At 38.6% G+C, this 20042-nt stretch overlaps 1 protein-coding gene across 8 annotated transcripts in view; it reads left to right on the plus strand.

The window, feature by feature from the left end:
* The window catches only part of kif23 (kinesin family member 23), a 47489-nt gene that overhangs the window by 13532 nt on the left and 13915 nt on the right, over positions 1-20042 (plus strand). For 4 of the 8 annotated variants that reach the window (XM_072565286.1, XM_072565291.1, XM_072565288.1 and 1 more), the window contains exons 6-17: positions 3991-4106; positions 6019-6189; positions 8972-9007; positions 11819-11931; positions 12942-13063; positions 13652-13754; positions 14840-14919; positions 15130-15249; positions 15671-15830; positions 17028-17189; positions 17308-17474; positions 17957-18130. In XM_072565286.1, coding sequence (XP_072421387.1) covers positions 3991-4106; positions 6019-6189; positions 8972-9007; positions 11819-11931; positions 12942-13063; positions 13652-13754; positions 14840-14919; positions 15130-15249; positions 15671-15830; positions 17028-17189; positions 17308-17474; positions 17957-18130 — 1524 coding nt within the window. The remainder of the gene's footprint in view (positions 1-3990; positions 4107-6018; positions 6190-8971; positions 9008-11818; positions 11932-12941; positions 13064-13651; positions 13755-14839; positions 14920-15129; positions 15250-15670; positions 15831-17027; positions 17190-17307; positions 17475-17956; positions 18131-20042) is intronic. The other 4 variants (XM_072565289.1, XM_072565293.1, XM_072565287.1 and 1 more) reach the window with 3 other exon arrangements.

Consider the following 20042-nt stretch of genomic DNA (forward strand, 5'->3'; position numbering starts at 1 on the left):
GGGAGCACTGCCACTTGCAAGTTCCTTTCCAAGGTGTACACTATTCTGAATATTAACACTCAGTTCCTTCTGTGACTGATTCAAAACCCTGACACTTTCTTCCTCACAATATTGAGTGTCCATACAGCTCCAGGACAGTAGTGGTTCAACAAGACAAATACCACTACCTTCTCCAGAATGACTGGCAATTGTCAGTTCCCAGTAGTGAGGAGTTTGGTGTAGTCTGAGGAGGTAGGAGATGTGCTAAATATGTATTTTGTCTTTTTTTCCAGCGTGAATACTGACAGTGTTAATGAGAACACTGAGGTACACGCTATTAGACTAGACAGGATTGAGGTTCATAAGGAGGTGGTGTCAGCAATTCTGGAAAGTCTGAAAATAGTTAAATGGGATTTATCCGAGGATTCTTTGGGAAGCTAGGATGGAGATTGCAGAATCTTTGGCTTTTATCTTTGCTGTCATTGTCTATAGCAATAGTGCCAGAAGACTGTAGGATAGCACATGTTGTCCTCTTGTTCAAGAAGGGGAGTAGGTACAATGCTGGTAATCATCGACCAGTGAACCTTACTTTGGTTGTGGGTAAAGTGTGGGAAAGAATTATAAGAGAGGATTTATAATCATCTAGAAAGGAATAAGTTGATTAGGTTTTGTGAAGGACAGTTCATGCTTCACAAACCTTATTGAGTTCTTTGAGATGGTGACCAAACAGGTGGATGAGGGTAAAGCAGTTGATGTAAATGGATTTCAGTAAAGCATTTGATAAGGTTCTCCACAATAAGCTACTGCAGAAAATATGGAGGCATGGGATTGAGGGTGATTTAGCTGTTTGGATCAGAAATTGGCTAGCTGAAAGGTGGTTGTTGATGGGAAATGTTCATCCTGAAGTTCAGTTGCTAGTGGTGTACTGCAAGGATCTGTTTTGGGGCCACTGCTGTTTGTCATTTTTCTAAATGACCTGGATGAGGGTGTAGAAGGGTTAGTAAATTTGTGAATACAACTCAGGTCAGTGGAGTTGTGGACAGTGCAGAGGTACATAGAAAAGCTGAGAGGTGGCAAATGGAGTTTAATGTGGAAAAGTGTGAGGTGATTCACTTTGGAAGGAGTAACAGGAATACAGAATCTGGGCTGATGGTAAGATTCTTGGTGGTGTGGGTGAGCAGAGAGATCTGTGTCCATGTAAGGAGGAACCCCAGCATTCAATTATCTGAGTAGTGGATTATCTGGCAAGATCACAAGGTCCCAATGCTTGGCTAAACTATGTTATCTGGTATTTGATTATCCGGAATTCGATTAACTGAATGAAATATCCCCCGCCCGTGTCCTTCGGATAATCAAGATTCCTCTGTATGTAGTTCCCTGAAAGTTGCCACCCAGGTTGATAAGGTTGTTAAGAAGGCATATCGTGTGTTAGGTTTATTAGTAGAGGGATTGAGTTTCGGAGCCACGAGGTCAATGTTGCAACTGTACCAAACTCTGGTGTGGCTGCACTTGGAGTATTGCCCACAGTTCTGGTCGCCACATTACAGGAAGGATGTGGAAGCACCAGAAAGGGTGCAGAGGAGATTTACCAGGCTGTCAAGCAACAATTTGATTTCAGATAGTCAACATGGTTTCGTCAAGGGCAGGTCGTGTCTCACAAACCTCATTGAGTTTTTTGAGAAGGTGACCAAGCATGTAGATGAGGTAGGGCAGTTGTCGTGATATACTTGGACTTCAGTAAAGCTTTTGATAAGGTAGGCTGATGGAGAAAATGCAGAGGTATGGAATTGAGGGTGATTTAGCAGTTTGGATTAGAAACTGGCTTTCTGGAAGAAGGCTGTGAGTGGTGCTTGATGGAAAATATTCAGTCTGGAGTCCAGTTACTAGTGGTGTTCCACAGGGATCTGTTTTGGGACCCCTGCTGTTTGTCATTTTTATAAATGACTTAGACCCAGGCATAGGTGGATGGATTAATAAATTTGCAGATGACGCTAAAGTTGATGGAGTAGTCGATAATCTGGAAGAATGTTACAGGTTGCAGGGGGATTTGGATAAACTGCAGAATTGAGCTGAGGGGTGGCAAATGGAGTTCAATGTAGCTAAATGTAAGGTGATGCACTTTGGGAAGAATAACAGGATGGCAGAGTACTTGGTCAATGGAAAGATTCTTGTAGTGTGGATGTGCAGAGGGATCTTGGAGTCCATGTGCATAAGAAGGCATACGGTATGTCAGGTTTTAGTGGTAGAGGGATTGAGTTCCAGAACCGCAATATCATGCTGCAACTGCACAAAACACCGGTGCGGCCACACTTGAAATATTGTGTACAGTTCTGGTCACCCCATTACAAAAAGGATGTGGAAGCATTGGAAAAGGTGCAGAGGAGATTTACCAGGATGTTGCCTGGTCTGGAGGGAAGATCTTATGAGGAAAGGCTGAGAGACTTGCGTCTTTTCTTGTTGGAAAGAAGGCGGCTAAGGGGGAATTTGATAGAGACATATGAGATGATCAGAGGACCAGATAGGGTAGACAGAGAAAGACTTTTTCCTAAGATGATGATATCAGCTTGTATGAAAGAGCATAACTACAAATTGAGGGGTGATAGATTTAAGACAGATGTCAGAGGCAAGTTCTTTATGCAGAGAGTGGTAAGGGCTTGGAATGCCCTACCTGTTAAGGTAGTCAACTCAGCCACACTAGGGAGACTTAAACAATCCTTAGATGAGCACATGGATGATGATGATGATGGGATAGTGTAGGGGGACGAGCTGAGAAAAGTCCACAGGTCGGCGCAACATCGAGGGCCGAAGGGCCTGTTCTGCCCTGTATTGTTCTATGTTGTATGTTGCCTCATATGGAGGGAAGGTGTTATGAGGAAAGGCAGAGGGACTTGAGGCTGTTTTCTTTAGAAAGCAGAAGGTTGAGAGGTGACTTAATAGAAACCTACAAGATGATCAGAGGGTTAGATAAAGTGGACAGTGAGAGCCTTTTTCCTCGGATGGTGATGGCTAGCACGAGGGGACTTAGACTTAAATTGAGGAGTGATAGATCTAGGACAGGTGTCAGAGGTAGTTTTCTTTACTCAGAGTTGTAAGGGTGTGGAATGTCCTGCATGCAACAGTAGTAGACTCACCAACTTTAAGGGCATTTAAAAGGTAATTGGATAAATATATGAATGATGATGGAATAGTGGAGGTTAAATGGGCTTCATATGGGTTTCATAGGTCAGCGCAACATCGAGAGCCAAAGGGCCTATACTGTAGTGTAATGTTCTCTGTTCTGTTCCTTTGAACAAATTTAATTCCTGTAGCCAATGGGCTCTGTACTAGTTCACCGGTCTGAAGTTCCTTTCTTCTGAAAGAATTGCTGTACTGTGAGCATGGGTTTGTGTTGGAATTCAGTTCCTCCCTGTCAGTTCTAAGAAGCAAATAGATGTGTGTGTAATATCCCTGTTTTAGGTCAGAAGTCACAGACCACCAAGTTATAGTACAACAAGTTTATTTGAAATTACAAGCTTTCGGAGCACTACTCCTTTGTCAGGTGAAGTGCTCTGCGTGCTCAGGTAAAGGAGCAGTGTTCCGAAAGCTTGTGATTTTAAATAGATCCTTTGGACTATAACCTGGTGTCGTGTGACTTCTGACTTTGCCCGCCGCAATCCAATACCAGCATCTCCACATCATCCCTGTTTCATTTTCACACCATCACAGTTTGCTCTGGAGATCATCTGTTCTGTGATGGCAGTGAGGTCAGATGTCAGTTATCAACCTAGAACTCTGTTCTGCACAAGGTCTGTCTGTTGATATTGTTAAATAGAGCTACAACCTGCCGGATCTTGGTAATTCTGGTGCCACTTAAATTTTGCAACCCATATTCTGATGATAAATACAGCTTGTTGGATGCTCATACTTGAGTAACTCACTTCAAGTATGCTACCATGCACAATCTTGGCTCTGTCAAAGGTTTAGAAAGCTGTGCAACTTTTAATGATTTTGAATTGTTTGTGTCATCCACAGGTTTTCAAGCCAGATGATAAGAATACAATGGAGGTGCAGGGTGATGTTGATGCTCTGTTGGAACGTCAGAAAAGGGATGCCCAGTCTTCCACAATCCCAAAGAGCCTTTCCTCCAAGTGGGTACATAACAAAGAGGCAATGTGATGAACTCTGGGTGTGATTTTTGTTTTTCAGTCTAGGAATAGAGTTTTCAATTTATCATCTTGAAGTTTAGATTTTATTGAGCGCAGTTTTTTGCACTTAAAACCCTTTTGCAAAATTTTAAGTCTGTTAAACTCATTTACAGAGGAACCTCGATTATCCGAATATCAATTATTCAAATATTAGATTATCCGAAGGGGACCTCTAGGTCTCGATGGAAACAGCTCTTTGAAGTAATGTTTCTAACAGTCATCGCGTCTTTTGTTTACAGTGATTAAAAGTGAATTCAACTTACTGAAATGCTGCTGAGAACAGTCCTGGACTGATGGGAGCCCAGGCATCATCTCCAAATGATTGAATTCCTGCTCCCTCTCTCTCCCCACACACTTTCCCTGGAGGTCTACACAGGCATGTACCCTAAACCCCACTTCCCCCAGATAATCTCTCCAACATTGTCCAGTACAGGACAAAGGTGGAATACGTCAAAAAGTTGCAATAAAAACGTGTCTGTGTGTGTATGCGCGCATGCTATTTGGAGACTCACTGGTGTTGGGTGGAGTTGAGGGGCGGGTGGGGGCTCTCGTGTGGTGTGCTGCTACCTAATCTCCTGAACATGGAGTGGAATTAGCAGAAAACCCCGAGCCCCAGCGGAAAGGCATCGAATCAATTAACCGAAAAATCAATTATCTGATCGATATAGTGCCTGCCCATCTCGTTTGGATAATCAAGGTTCCTCTATATGTTTGTGTGAAGTAGTGCTTTGAATGAAATCTTAATTTTATTAGACTGGGGAATGATCTTGATTATTTCATCATGTTAACCTCCAGACTCAGGGAAAGGTTCTTAAAGATCAAGGGTTACAGTGGGAAAGTGGGAGAATCAGGTTGAAAAACTTATCAGCCATGATTGAATGCCTAATTTCTGGTTGAATGACCTAATTTCTTCTCCTACATCTTAAACCTTTAAAGTGACTTTCTCTTATTTCTTCCTCGCTTCTGAAATCATGATCACCTCCAGACGTCCCTGTCCCAATCACCCTGACGTGCCTGGAGAGCATTCTCTGTGGTGTCCTCTTGCTGCCAGAAATTGTACTCTTATATAATGGGCATACACAAATCCCTACTGGGTTCAGACTGAAACTTGCTTTGGATCACAACTGAGAATGCATGTTAACTTCAGTTACACACTGTGGTTGTTTGTTGCTTGCCTTGTCCGAATGCCAAATTTGTGCCTTTAGTAATGCAGGCTTTACTGCAAGTGCTTACTGTTAACACTTTCTTTTTTTTTAACAAATTGAGAGTTACTATTTCTACTGTAGCGGATATGATGCAAGTGGGAAGGAGTTCATCTGATGCCTTCACCTTTATAGTGTTGTGAGCTTAATTTTGCTTACCTTCTATTGTGCACTCCATTTGTATTCCAATAATTAACCATAAACACTTGTTACTTTACCTCAACCATTCCTACGTGTTTGTCGAACTGAAAACAGCTTCCTGATGTAATAGAAATGTCCATAATATTTATTGAGTTAGCTGATCTCTGTTGGAATAGCATTATGGTTTTCGTAGTGTCACTGCCTCTCAAACTCTTGCTGCATTTGATTAAGATAAAATTAGGTTTATGTGTAAATGTCAAACAGCAATTTTTATGGACTTGTGAAGAATGTTTGCTGTTTTGCTTTGAGATACAGGAATGCAGTTGAATGGAATCCACATCTCTAGAAATATAGTCACATTTATTAAAGGCTCTCTCTAGTTTTGAAAGAACATGTAAATCTTGCTGAATGAATGCTAAAACCAAGGATTATTTTTAAGGTGATGTCTCTTTCTGATCACAGTAGCAGTACTAAATATGTGGTACATTTGTTGGAAAATTTTCTTTTCACAGGCATAAAATGGATCCAGAGTTTGCAGATATGATTACTGTGCCTGAGCACTGCAAAGCTGAGAGAGTTGATGAGGACAGTGTTTATAGTCTATTTGTTTCTTACATTGAAATCTACAATAACTATCTTTATGATCTTCTTGAAGAGATACCACAAGATCCAATCAAACCAAAGTAAGTTGCATTAAAACTTTTACAGTTGCTATTGTGATGGTGTGCCACTTCAGTGTCTGCCTGCCTGCTCACTAAATCCATGATGGATTTGATAAAATCAAGTAATATGCTACCAGATCAATATAGCACTGGAGGAATGACTAAACGCTAGCTATTTCTCCAAAGAAAGAGAAGGAAAGGTGTTTCACCCGAGGTTGTTAGATCTGCAACAGATTTCTGTAATGTTCCCAGAAGGAATGAGCTGCAATCTGCTTGCTCTGCAGGATGCAAACATTGCCGAGAGATTCAAAAAATTGTAGAAGATGTTTTGTTTTCAATTCAATATTGAAATATAAGCATTAAAATCAGTAACCTAAGTAGAATTGTTGTCTCAAATTTGAAATGGTCCACATATTAATCCATTTAATTTCAAAGTGTGTGCAACTGGACAGACTTGCAACTGTGACCTTGTGGAGAAGTGTCAGTGTCTTGAGACTTAAATCATATGCTATCAAATCAACTGTTAGCTCAATTTTAAAATGTTTTGTCAGCACTTTTGTTCTGTAATTTGAAACTTGACATCCAGAACATCTGAGTCTGGTCCCTCCTTACATCAATGCCTTAGTCACTCCATGATTATTAACCAAACTACTGATTTAGTTTTCAGAGTGCCAGTTAAGGGCAGAGTACAGAGGCAGGAGGCCAACCATCACTGAAAAGTTCATTCTGGGGGCTTATGTATGTTACAGGGTGTTATGTTCTATCTGGTGCTAAGAGGCTGCCTTGAGTTAAAGGCCAGGATTTGGCCTCAGCAAAGATGCTGACAACCATATAGTGCCGATACTAAGTGGAGTACTCTCTGTAAATTATATGTCCTAGGCGTTTTAACTGACTCTGCACTGCTTGCAAGCAGATAGCCGCCAACTATGCCACCTCCAACCCCAGCTGCGACTATCCACTACTAAAATAGCCCATAGATACTTTCACACAGGTTTGTGACAAGAAATTGTGCCAAATATGCCTCTAATTGTGCCACTGCAGTAATTGTCTTTTTTTAAAAAAAAACTTGGTTCAATATATTGCTTTCAAACAATTTGAAGATCATAGTGTGATTTTGATTCCATTTTAACATAGTGTAAGACCTCCTTAAACGATTAAATTGCTCATAATGTCAAGTATTTTTACAGAACTTTTTGTTTGTTTAAAGCAAAGTAAACTGTGCAATTTCTTGTTGGTACTTATGCTGTGATTGAATACAAGAAATTCAGCTAGGGTTTAAATATTTAGCAATGGCTTCTAAACTTACTGCATAGGAGAATTGCATTAATGTGTTGTCACAAATTTCATATGTGCTTTCGCTTGAATGTCAACTTGTCCTAAAATGGGTTTTATATTTAAGTTTTGCTTAGACAAAGTTGGGATGAGCATGTTTGTACAGGGACAGTGGTTCGGTGGTGTATGGTACAGCCTGTTAGTTTGCCTTATTTTGCAATTCCTATCACCAGATACAAATCCAGCCCGCCTTGGAATTGTTCTGTAAGTTTTGGAGGTTTTCCTATAAGACTTTCTTTAAACCTCATTGGGATATGGACTCAGAATCATAGAATCCCTATCGTGCAGAAAGAGGCTATTTGGCCCATCAAGTCCACACCGACCCTCCAAAGAGCATCTGGCCCTGTAACTTCTTATTTGCCATGGCTAAATCCACCTAACCTGTACATCTTTGGACTGGGAAGAAACCAGAACACCTGGAGGGAACCCATGCAGACATGAGGAGAATGTGCAAATTCCAAACTTGATATTTGTTAATTCCCTAACTCATCACAACTTCAAGGATGCTGCATTTAACATTTTTCTCAGGCGCCATGGACCAGAAGAAGCTTTCTGTTTGTGCAGTTAACTGATTGGAGGTTGGGGGAAGTGGGGGGGGGGGGGGGGGTGGAGGTGAAATTAGGGAATGGGGTAATGTTCAGGCTAATAAATTGGTGCCACAATTTGCGCACACAAATATGTAAATTCACTCACGGTTCCTGTTCCTGATTGACATTCAAACTTACATCTTGGGGCAGACGTTGATAGTGCATTTCCCATCAGCAGTATCAAAGTGACTATTGATGGGTGCTAATTTATATATTGAATAAACCAGAGTCTGCTTCAAAAAATTAATGCTCCTATTGAAGTTTTAAAGTAATTAAGTGTGCCCGTCAGTTTAGATCTTAGTGGTGTGCGAAAACATTGAATTGCTTTGAATTAACTTGCTGTGTGTGTTCTGTGACTTTTCTTTTCAGGTTCCTTTTGGAAATAGCTAAATATTTCCCACTCCTTAACCTCACCCACCCAAAAAGAAAAAATCTTACATCATTGTGCTTGCAAGACCAGGAAGAGAGAAGAAGGGGTGATAGTTTGTATATATTGCAAGCAGTTCCGGGTCACTTCTTTCACCCGCTACCCCTACAGCCAAATTGGCTCCTTGTAAATTTGTGTTATCTGAATGTACACAGATCCCAATCAATATTGTTGCTATTGATTTGGACACTGCAGATGTCAGTACACTATAAAAAAAAATTTTGAACATCCCGTCTACAATCTATTAAACTACCATTTAATTTCAAGCCCCAACTTTTTCAAGGTGAATTGAAATCTCCCTTTTTTTCCTTATAATGTAACAAATTTTAAGATTTGAAAATTGAGCACATTTCAGTATGTGTTCACTCATCTTTGTCAGGGTCCACATAACTGAACAGCTTTTTTTGACATGACTTAATGGTTTTCTTTGTAACAATTTGCCATGTTTCTTTATTAGGTGGAACAGCACTCCTGTGCGGAACGCTGAGTTCATGTACGTCTCTAATGTACAAGCTGCCAGTGGTAATCTGAGTAATTGGTAGACTAGTTGGCTAAAATCTACCGGGTCAATGTTTTATCCTAGCTAATATTGCCCTTTCCTAGCTAACAGATCAGTACCATCAATCTATCCCATTGCTTATTAGTTCTGGTGACCAGTAGTGGCCCGAAGCATGTATAAAGCCTCTCACTGCTTGTGCTTAGCCTGTAGCAGGGAACCACACAATGCTATCCCAATAAATGCCTAATTTTTTAACTTGCTTGGTTGCAAAAGTGTGCATTCCAGAGGATTAGTATTTGGTTTTGATTCATTGTTTAGTAAATACACCTGATGGCAAATATAGGTGTATTTTGTGAGGTCTCTTTCCCTCCTTTCTTGGTAATGCATTTCGCTTAAACAATGCAAATATCTATTTAGTTAGGGTGGAATTTTGTGGTTGACAGATACTCAGCTTGCATTCATCCTCAGGGGTAGAAGAGCTGTTCTCTAACATTTGTATGTCAAGGGTATTTCTATCAACTTTACAGGTGTTCTTGGAGGTTTGAAGGCTGGGTAGAGCAATTATTTTAAATAGTACATTGCACAACCAAGCATAACCTGAAATGCTGAGCTGGGGCAGAACTTGGGCAGTTTAGTCATTTTTATTAATGTTGTTAATATAAAGCTTGTGCTTACAGTACAACTTTCATGGCTTCAGGATGTCTTAGAAGCATCTACAGCTTCTTCAGTGAAAGTAATTGCTTGTAACGTAGGGAAGTCCAGTAGTTCATTTACATATGCTAAGATCTCTCTAGTAGTAATGCAGATAAGCTGGTTATGGGATCAATATTAGCCAAGATACAAGGGGAGGAACATTTAAAATTACCTTAATGAAACATAGAACAGTACAGCACAGGAACAGGCACCTTGGCCCACCATGTCTGTACTGACAATATGCTAATTTGATCTGCCTGCATGTGTTCCATGTCCCTCTATTCCCTGCCTGTTCATGTCTGTCTAAATGCCTCTTAAATGTTGTTATTGTATTGGCTTTCACCATCTCCCCTGGCAGTGCATTCCAAACTCTGTTTTAAAAAAAACTGCACACATCTCCTTTTAAACAACCTCTTCTCACGTTAAACCTATTTCCCTAATATTTGATATTTTCACCCTGGGAAAACAATTCTATCCACTGTATCATAGAGTCATAGAGATGCACAGCAGAAACAGACCCTTCGGTCCAATTCGTCCATGCCAACCAGATATCCTAAAGTAATCTCGTCCCCTTTGCCCACATTTAGCCCATATCATGCTAAACCCTTCTTTTTCATATACCCACTATCCTTGCCTTTTATAATTTTACATGCTTCTATCAGGTCACCCTCAGTTTTCGATGCTCCAGCGGAAACAATTCAAGTTTCTTCAATCTCTCCATATATCTAATACTGTTCATTCAGGTACCATCTTGGTAACCCTGATTGGCACCATCACCAACGCCTCTACATCCTGTATTGTGGCAATGAGAACTGCATACCATATTCCAAATGTAGCCCCGCTAAAGTTCTACAAAGCTGAAGCATGAAGAAAAAATTAGGATGCGAAATGATTTTGGAAAAATCCACACTGGTTTCTTCATCAGCTATTCCTGATGAAGGGCCTTGGCTCAAAGTCGATTTTCCTGCTCCTCAGATGCTGCTTGACCTGCTGTGCTTTTCCAGCACCACTCTAATCTACACACTTGTAATATGCCTGAACATTTTTCTTCTCAGAGTAACTTACTGCATATAAGTTTTCTACTTTTTAAGCACTTCACATATTTGCAAAATACTACATTCAAAATGAAGTATTAGTGGAGAGTTAGTTTCTGGGTGCACAGAGGGCACCCTATATTTTCCCACTTGCTTTAAATTGTTGAAGCTTTGGTTGTAAATGCCACTTTAGGATACTGATTATTATACACTCAATTCAAATTGTTTTCAAGATAAAGTGCATGACGGACAATATCTGCCCTATTTGGAAACAGTAGTGAATTTGAAATACCCAGCTATTACAAATTTTTAAAGCTGTAAGTTTTTTTATATGGATGACTTCTACAGTTGTTTGCAGTTCTGCTTCACTGCTTAAGATGACTCCTGGTTTATTTCTCATGAACCAGGATCACTTTCCTAGATTAAACAAGAAAAATGGTGCTGTTATGAAACCTGCTTAAATTTATTGTCCTGCATGCATTTGCAATAATCTAAAATTGATATGGCAATCCACTTGAAGCTGGCTTCCTTGGAACAATCTAGAAATGTCCTATGCAATTTATAGGCAATCAAATTTCAGTTTCTTGATAGTTACATGAATTGTATTTTAAAGTTCAGCAAAGTTAAACTGTAATGTTTGAGTTAAGCTAAAAAATTATCAGGTAGGTAGAACAAGAAATTAATCCATTCTTAAGAAATACATTAATATAAAAGTCTGTGCTCTACTATAAAGAGAAACGTATTTAGACTGTTCTTTGTATTTTCCATGTGGATACATTTAACATTTAGTTAAAATGTTTTTTCAATTTGTTGTCTGTCATTCACGTCAGTGAAACTAAGGTTTTAGACTAGTCAGTCTCTTCACTGCTGCCCAAGCCTAAAATGCATATGCAATTTATTTTTATGCTAAAATTTTGACTAGAATTTATGTAGTTGTCCTAACCTTTTTTAAAAAAAGAGCTCCTTAGATGTATTTTGGCACAGTGTGTGGATTTCTGGTATATTGAGTACATTGTCATTGTTGGACCTTTCCTTTTAATATCACTTTGAGATTTAAGTAGTCAATGTTTGGTTATAGACCTCCACAATCGAAAATTCTTCGAGAAGATTCTAATCATAACATGTATGTGGCTGGTTGCACGGAGGTAGAGGTGAAGTCTACGGAAGAAGCTTTTGAAGTATTTTGGAAAGGTGAGATTTGCACTTTAGTTGTCGAGATTTTTTTGTCTTGGTATTCACATTGTTTTTTATATCTTCGATGAAGTTAGAATGAAACTGCATCACATCCAAATGTATTTCAGCTTACATGTGGTTCTAGGATAATGCGCATTTTGGCAGCATGATTTTACTGTAACTTCGCTGAACAATTGGGGAACGGCATTTTGGACATTGCTTACCTCCGTTGGCAATAGTGAGAATTCAGTGGGTACTGGTTCGCATACTTTGTCCTGCACATGCATCAATGTGTGCGCTGAAATCTCTGTTCTGCATATGTGCAATGTTATTGTCGGCCTTCGTGCTGTTCTGCACATGTGCCAATGTGTAGGGTGAAATCTGCCGTTCTGCACAGGCGCCAATGTCAGCTACCAACAGAGCAGTTTTCTGTGACAGGTACTGTACAGAGCTCATCTCTGTTACATTTTTTAAATGTGTTGTGTTAAATTTACTTTTGATAGTAAATATGATTTATACCTTCATACTTTGCATTAGACGTTTGAGTGATTATGAGTGGTTTTTTTGTGCTGGTCTGCCCCTAACCCCACTTTTTCCATAGGCTCCATTATTCCTATAAAGCGAGTTGTTGCTGGAACATAACTATATGGTGTTTTAGGCGAACTACCTGTAGTCGAAGATAGTTTAGATTCCAAAAAAAATGACTCTGGTATTTCAATTTCTACTTAAACTGGATAAAATTGTTGTTAGAAATTGGGTGATTATGGTTCATCTTAAAAATATTATATTTAAATAATTAACTATTTGGCATTTGTGAGAATATTCTGAAGCTCAACCTATATACAGAATGTTTTGTTACATTTGGTATTTGAAAGCAATGTAGGAACCTGGGAATGCAAAGAACCGGGCTGTTGATTTGCAGACAACATTGTGTTTATAATCATGATTGCCGGATGGAAATCCAATCCTTGCTCTTCTTACCTGCCTTGCTATTTATAAACCAGGTTCTTGGCACTCTTTCTCTGCAGGCCAGAAGAAACGACGTATAGCTAACACGACATTAAATCGAGAGTCGAGCCGTTCACATAGTGTTTTCATTATCAAGTTGGCTCAGGCTCCATTAGATGCTGATGGGGACAATGTCCTTCAGGTAAGTGGCTCCATGGAAGATGTTTTATTTATTGCCTTTGTTTGCCAGTTATTGAGATTCTAGGATATCAACATTACAAATGACTGGAATATTGGGTAGCATTGCCCTACAGGTTTATGTCATTTATGTCCAGCTCCATAAAGTCAATCTGAAAATTTTATTCTGTGTAATGTATATTCTGAGGAAGACTTTGTTTGTTTTCTTTTTAAATCCTTTTTGAAAGCTTAGTACAGTTACAATATTTAAAATACAGCTGAATGAGAATATGATTAGGAGGGATATGGGCCAAGTGCTAGCAAATGCAACTAGATTAGGTTAGGATATTCGGTCGGCATGGACAAGTTGAACCGAAGGATCTGTTTCTGTACTGTACATCTCTATGACTCTCTCTCTCATCTTTTTTTCCATCCATGAACCTCCACCCCTTAACCTTGTTTGTTGAGCTTTCTGCTCTCTTTGACCTTGCTGTATGAAACTTTTCCACTAAAAATCCATTACCTCTACTTTTTCCTCCAGTTAACGGTGTATTTTTTTTGTGCGTGTATGTATAGATATATATAAGTTGCTTGGGTTTTCCTTTCATCTTAGGCTAAGGATCAGACAATAGTGAGCCAACTGTCCCTGGTGGACTTGGCAGGAAGTGAGAGAACTAACAGGACAAAAGCTGAAGGCAGTAGATTGCGAGAGGCAGGTAAGGAATTTTGGAAAGCAAAAGATTGCTTGTGAATATGTTTGTAGTCCAAATATTTTTTGACTTGATAACTTTGTTTTGTCTCTGTATTGCATATTTGTTGTTTTTAACATTGTTGATATTAGTTTTATTTCAATTTTATTTCAATTTTCTGTGTGGGCTGGAAGGTGTCGTTGCCTGAAGCTGATGCTGCGTAAGGAGCTCTGAATATGTTTTACAGTTGGGAAATTCTGTGTTTTTTAACCCAAGTGACTCAAATATCGACACTTGAGCAAGGATGTTCATGCAGCAGCATAGCGAGTACTTAAGATGGGTTGAGACAAGATTCCAAGGCTTTGCTTTTGAACACAATCCATAGTTGTTTTCTTGCTGGCTTCTAGGATATAAAAGTCCAAACTCCTAAAAATGGACATCCTTTCAAAGCTGCACTGGTCTTTGGCAATTTTCTTTAGGTTTTGACCTCACTTGCAGTCCCAAGTGAAATGTTCTTTTTAAAGATAGGCATTGAAGTATAACTTGCTTTACAACCTACTGACTAACATTTTCCATCTTGCTACAAAACTAATCTTCACATGGTTTTACGTACAAATTGACTTTCACTTTTAATTTTTAAACTGGCTACTTATTTGAATTTTTGAAAATTTGTCCAAACATGCCACAGGTCTGTTTGATTCCGAACTTTGTGAAATAGCCTCGTTTTACTTCTCTAAAAATTAAAGTGATGACCATTATTGGCTTTTCACATGTATTTGTATACTTTCATGATATGCATTTGCGTGATTTTATTATTTCTCATGTGTCTGAAGTTGCAGCATGCAATTATTGGATCAAGAATCAATCTGTAATTACCTCCTGGTAAATTATGTTCTGAGATTATACATCCAGAATGCTTTTAATGTCGATGTAAAACTTGGAGAGTGTAGTGATTTTTGTATCCTCTGTCTTATCCCTCTAATTCTTATGGTTAGGTTTTCACGAGAAATGGCAACATTTAGCAAAAAAAATCTTCATAGTAATGAGCAGAAATACTGTTGTGCACTAGAATCAATTAAAATAAATTAACTTCTCAAAATTCTCTTATGCAGGGAACATTAATCAGTCATTGATGACATTAAGAACATGTATTGAAGTACTAAGAGAAAACCAAATGTATGGAACAAATAAGGTAATGTTTCTCTGTTTGAATTTCATTAGTGAGTTGGATCCAAGCAATTTAAAAGACTCTTAAGGTATTAACACAATGAGATCCATAATGCTTTGAGACTGAAACTTCAGTGCAATATTCTTAGCTCTTGGTTTTGCACAGGTTACTTGTAAAGGATATCAATAAATAATTTCGGTGCAAGGTGTCATGTGGGAGCTTTTCTCTTTACAGATGGTTCCGTACAGAGACTCAAAGCTCACTCATCTTTTTAAAAATTACTTTGATGGTGAGGGGAAGGTTCGGATGATTGTATGTGTCAATCCCAAAGCTGATGACTATGAAGAAACCTTGGTGAGTGTTGCCAAAAGAATGTGGGAGATTGTCATATCTATCAGCGCCTCTGAACATCCTTAGTCTTTGGGCAATTCCTGATGAAGGGCTTTTGTCTGAAATGTTGATTTTCCTGCTCCTTGGATGCTGCCTGATCTGTGCTTTTCCATCACTACTCTAATCCATTAGCGTATTATTGCTGAATATGTGTTCCTTGAGGCAAGATGTAGTGCATCTGGGCTATATCCCAACTTCTTGACACTTTTTAAATTTGTCTTTTTTTTATGAGGAGGCTGTACCTCTAAAGCATGCTTTGAGGTTTGTAAAGAGCTTTTGTTTCTTGGTTTCTTAAAACAAAGTTGGCATCTTTTTCAGTCAAGATCCTAATGACGTTTTGAATTTACGGTTGGGACATTCTAATTTGAATGTTTTTACATTGCAGCTGGTTATGAGGTTTGCTGAAATGACTCAAGAAGTTGAAGTGGCTAGACCTGTAGATAAACCAATCTGTGGTCTCACTCCAGGCCGTCGATACAGGAATCAGGCTTTCAAAGAAGAATTGACAAGGAAGCTAGAACTACGAGGAGGTCCCATGTATGGAGGTACCGTACAGTGTAAAGAGCAAAATGTTGATATTGGGATTGATTTTAGTTTAAAATGGGCATCAACCTGTTTGAAATGAATTCCCAAAGTTTCAATAAGAGTCTGTATGTGGTGTCCTCCTTTCTAGATGATTCAAAGTCAACCTTGCTCTCCTCATCCAAAATCCAACAAGTTGGTCATGTCTGCAAATTTGATGCTCGATACGCAGTTCATGCATATTTTAATTAAAGTTTTGCTCCTTTTTATTCTTTGGAATTGGCATTTCAGGAGATGCACCCTAAAATATTTGAGAAAAAGAAACTGGGATTTACATAACACCTTAACACCTTTCATGAACTGGGAACATCCCAAGATGTATTGTGTTCAAGTGTAGTCATTATTATAACAGAGAAAACAGAAGCCAATATGCTCTCATCAACCTCCCAGAAACAGTTATGTTCAAAATCTGTTTTGGTGATGTTGATTTGAGGGATAATTATTAGCTCAGAACACTAGGGATAACTTTCCTCCTCTTTGTTGTAGCCCTATGGGATGTTTGTATCTTTCACGTTCACCTGAGAAGGTAGATAAAGCCTTGGGGTAATGTCTTATTTTTAAAGCGTAGCACATCCTCAGAACTGTGGTGGAATTTTGTTCAAGTCACTGAAGTGGCAGTTGAGTGGGGGGGGGGGCAGTGGTACTCATGGTTTGCTGACTGTTGCCAACTGAGTCAATGGTTGGGAAGTCAAAACCTGCACATTGTACACAATCTGAAGAATGTATTTGCTTTTAGAATTAGAATCAAGTTTTTTTTTTTCCCAGCAATAGATCTTTTTGCTTGAACAGAACTTTATCTTTGCCCCGCTCTGTGTTTTTTTTAGATTAAAAATCTGGCCTGGCCACGATTATTCTTTGCATTTTGATGTAGTGTATTCTATTTGCTCACTAAACTCCAGAATACAAATATTGGTTTCACAAACTGAAGAAAAACTTTTGCCATTTCTAAATTTTCTTAGACAAAAATATTTTAAAATTTGCTTTCTGTTGTCATGCTAATTTTTTTTGCAATGGGGAAGAAAGAGCACCTTTTCAAAGGTTAAAATCTTCAATAAAAAACAATCAATGAAGAGTCAAAGGGCTTTGAGGACAATAATATTTGCTTTACAATCCCAAATGAGTTTTTTTTCTTTTTTTTTCTTGCATGTCTGCCATCTCAGAAGACTCGTCTACTGCAGAAGCTCTGCTGCAAAGTTTTGCATCATTGCCTTCAGTTGAGATAACTGATCCCAATGACGAGCAAACTTTACCACGTTTAATAGAGTGTTTGGAGCAAAGGTATAAAATACGCCAAATGGCAGCTGAGGAGATGAAGAAAACTGGTATGTAGCGAGCACAGTAAAAGTTTCCTACTTTGTTGAATAGTGTAATCCCTTAACACCCCTTCAATTTTGGCTTTAAGAAAACTCTAGAAATTTCTTTTGCTCTAATGTTGCTCAGTAAACGCTATCAGAGGGATGATTCACGATTGGGACAGTAAGTTCGCAGCAAAGGACAACTACATACAGGATCAGCAAGAAAAACTGCTTGAAAAGGACCGGTTTCTTAATGGACAAAAAGCAGAGACTGAGCGACTGGAGAAGAAAGTTAAAACCTTGGAGTACAAGGTGATTTTCTTTTTTCTGCTTTTTTATTTGCTCTGGACACCAGGGCGTGAGTAAGTATGTGTATGTGATTTGTGGCTATGAATATCTGTACGTTATATTTTTAGTTGATCAGCACATTCTCAACATTTCAAAGCATGCAATTTGATGTACCTGTAGCTAGCTTGTGACCGCTCTCTTCTATTCCAGTGCAGCTTTTCTTAGGCTTATTAACCATCTCTGTGAGTCGAATGACGACTTCTACCTACAATCAGAATTAAAACTGTTGTAATTCTGAACAATTGGTACTCTAGAAACTAATTTTGCCTTGGTGATGTTGAATCCCTTAAGTGGTAGGTGTGAATAGGTCATGATGCTCATTCTAGTAGCACCTTTTTATGGGTAAAGGCAGCTTTGTTTTCACAGTACCCAACGGGAGAAAGTAATGCAAAATCCTACTGTTATTATTTTATAGCCAAGTCTAATTTTATGTTTCTCTTTCTAAGATTGAGATATTGCAAAAAACAGCAAATATTTATGAAGAGGACAAGCGTGCCTTGCAACAGGAGCTGGAGGAGAGAGACCAAAAGCTGCATCGAGAGTTATCAGATAAACGGCGCTTGGAGCAGAGAATGCAAGGAGTGATGACAGATACAAAGATGAAATGGGAGAAAGAATGTGTGAGTAATTTGGATTCTGAATTCCATGATCTACACAGGGTTACCGTTTTAATACTTCCAGTTTTGTGTTCAATAAAGCTCTTTTTAAAATGAAAATACAGATGTTCAGAAATTAAAAACAACTCATCATGCAATGTGTGAATTAAGTGGAACAGCTGTGTTTGAAAATGTGGCAATTCAGTGTGAAGACTTCCAGAACAGTATACATCTTGCATATTATTGCCATAAAAAGGAATATTTTGTACAAACAAGACATTAGGATATTTTGTTAACAATCAGTATTTACAAAATAATTTGAACATTTATATTAAGGCTCTTGAGACTTTTTTTTTTCTTGAAGGGTATATCTTTTGCAGTATGTGATTTTTTTTTGTCTGCTTCCATTGTTTTGTAATGTGAAGTCTCCAAGCTGACTTGCATAAAATAACATTCTAACTCATCGTCAATTTGTGTATTCTGCCATAGGTAAGTTGTGAGTTATAATCTTCTCTCTCTCTCTCTCTCTCTTCCCTGTACCATTCTTTTCATTTTCCAATATCTTCTGCAATTTTCAACCCATTCAACAATTTTTTTATGGTGGTCTTTCTCCTTTGTTTTATCTCTGCAAGTCAATTTGCTCTTAAAATGCCCTACCCAGGCTCTCTGCCTTCCTACTTATATTTTAACAAATTTCCTTGTTCATTTACTCTCCTCAGCATTTTGTCATATACAATTTCAATAAACAAACCCTCTCCTTTGTTTTCTAACAATACACATTTCAAAATTATTTAGCAGATTAGTCTCTACATTGCTCCATTTGATCCCATTATTGTGAATACCTTTCTTTGCCTTTGACCTCCCCAAGTGCATCACATTGTACATGTCTAAGCAGAATTCATTTGCCGATTTTCTGCCCATCTGATCAGTCCAACTCCTTTTCAGTTTCACTTGGTTCTAACTGACAGCTAGCTGTGCTCTCTGCCTTTTGTCTCATTTGCAGATTTCTTACAAGTCATATATCTCACCAGTCTGCTCCAATGTCTTTGAGCACTATTGAGTTTAATTGTTCAAATGCTTTTAGAAAATCTACAAAAATATAATTCCTGTCTAAACTCCAGACTCTGCATCCTTCTCTTGTCCCTTTTCCTACCACGCATCCAGACCTGTCATTTCAAAAGTAGTTCTGCACCTTCCTAGCCATTAACTTTGTTATAACACTCAAAGCAACCTTCAATGCGTGGGTGATTAGACTTAATTGTATGATAGTCGGAACAGCATTCTTTTAGCTGCTTTCTTTGGGTGATCATTATAGTTTGCATTAAGTCCTCGGGCATTCTCCAGATAAGTAAATATCTTTGTAGGGCTTAGTAAACATTTGATGTTCAGTTCAATCCCATGTTTTTAATCAACTCTGTAGGTATTCCATCGATTTCCAGCAGCTTTTTGGTTTTTTTATCGCCTTGCTGCTTTTATCTCACTCCAGTATTTCTAGTCTAATTAAATCTGATGTCAACATTACTCTTTCTCCTATCAGTTCAGTTTGGGTGTCTCATTGTTCTCATATACGTGTATTTTAACTTATCTTCAATATTCTTCCGATTTTCATTTTTTTGACTTTTGCGACATTACCAACCTAAAACAAGTTTTTTTTAATCCTTCCTCTTAGCCATATGTACTTTGTGGCTCATTCTTTGGCATGTTCTTCAATTGATTTACATTGCTCTTTTGAGTTGGTGGTATCCTTGAATTTTCTAAATAATGCTTTGTTTATATCTTTCAGATAGAGTTGTAGAGTCATAAAGATGTACAGCATGGAAACAGACCCTTCGGTCCAACCCGTCCATGCCGACCAGATATCCCAACCCAATCTAGTCCCACCTGCAAGCACCCGGCCTGTATCCCTCCAAACCCTTCCTATTCATATACCCATCCA

Source organism: Chiloscyllium punctatum, chromosome 48 (genome assembly GCF_047496795.1).
Source record: "Chiloscyllium punctatum isolate Juve2018m chromosome 48, sChiPun1.3, whole genome shotgun sequence".
NCBI classification, from domain to species: Eukaryota; Metazoa; Chordata; class Chondrichthyes; order Orectolobiformes; family Hemiscylliidae; genus Chiloscyllium; species Chiloscyllium punctatum.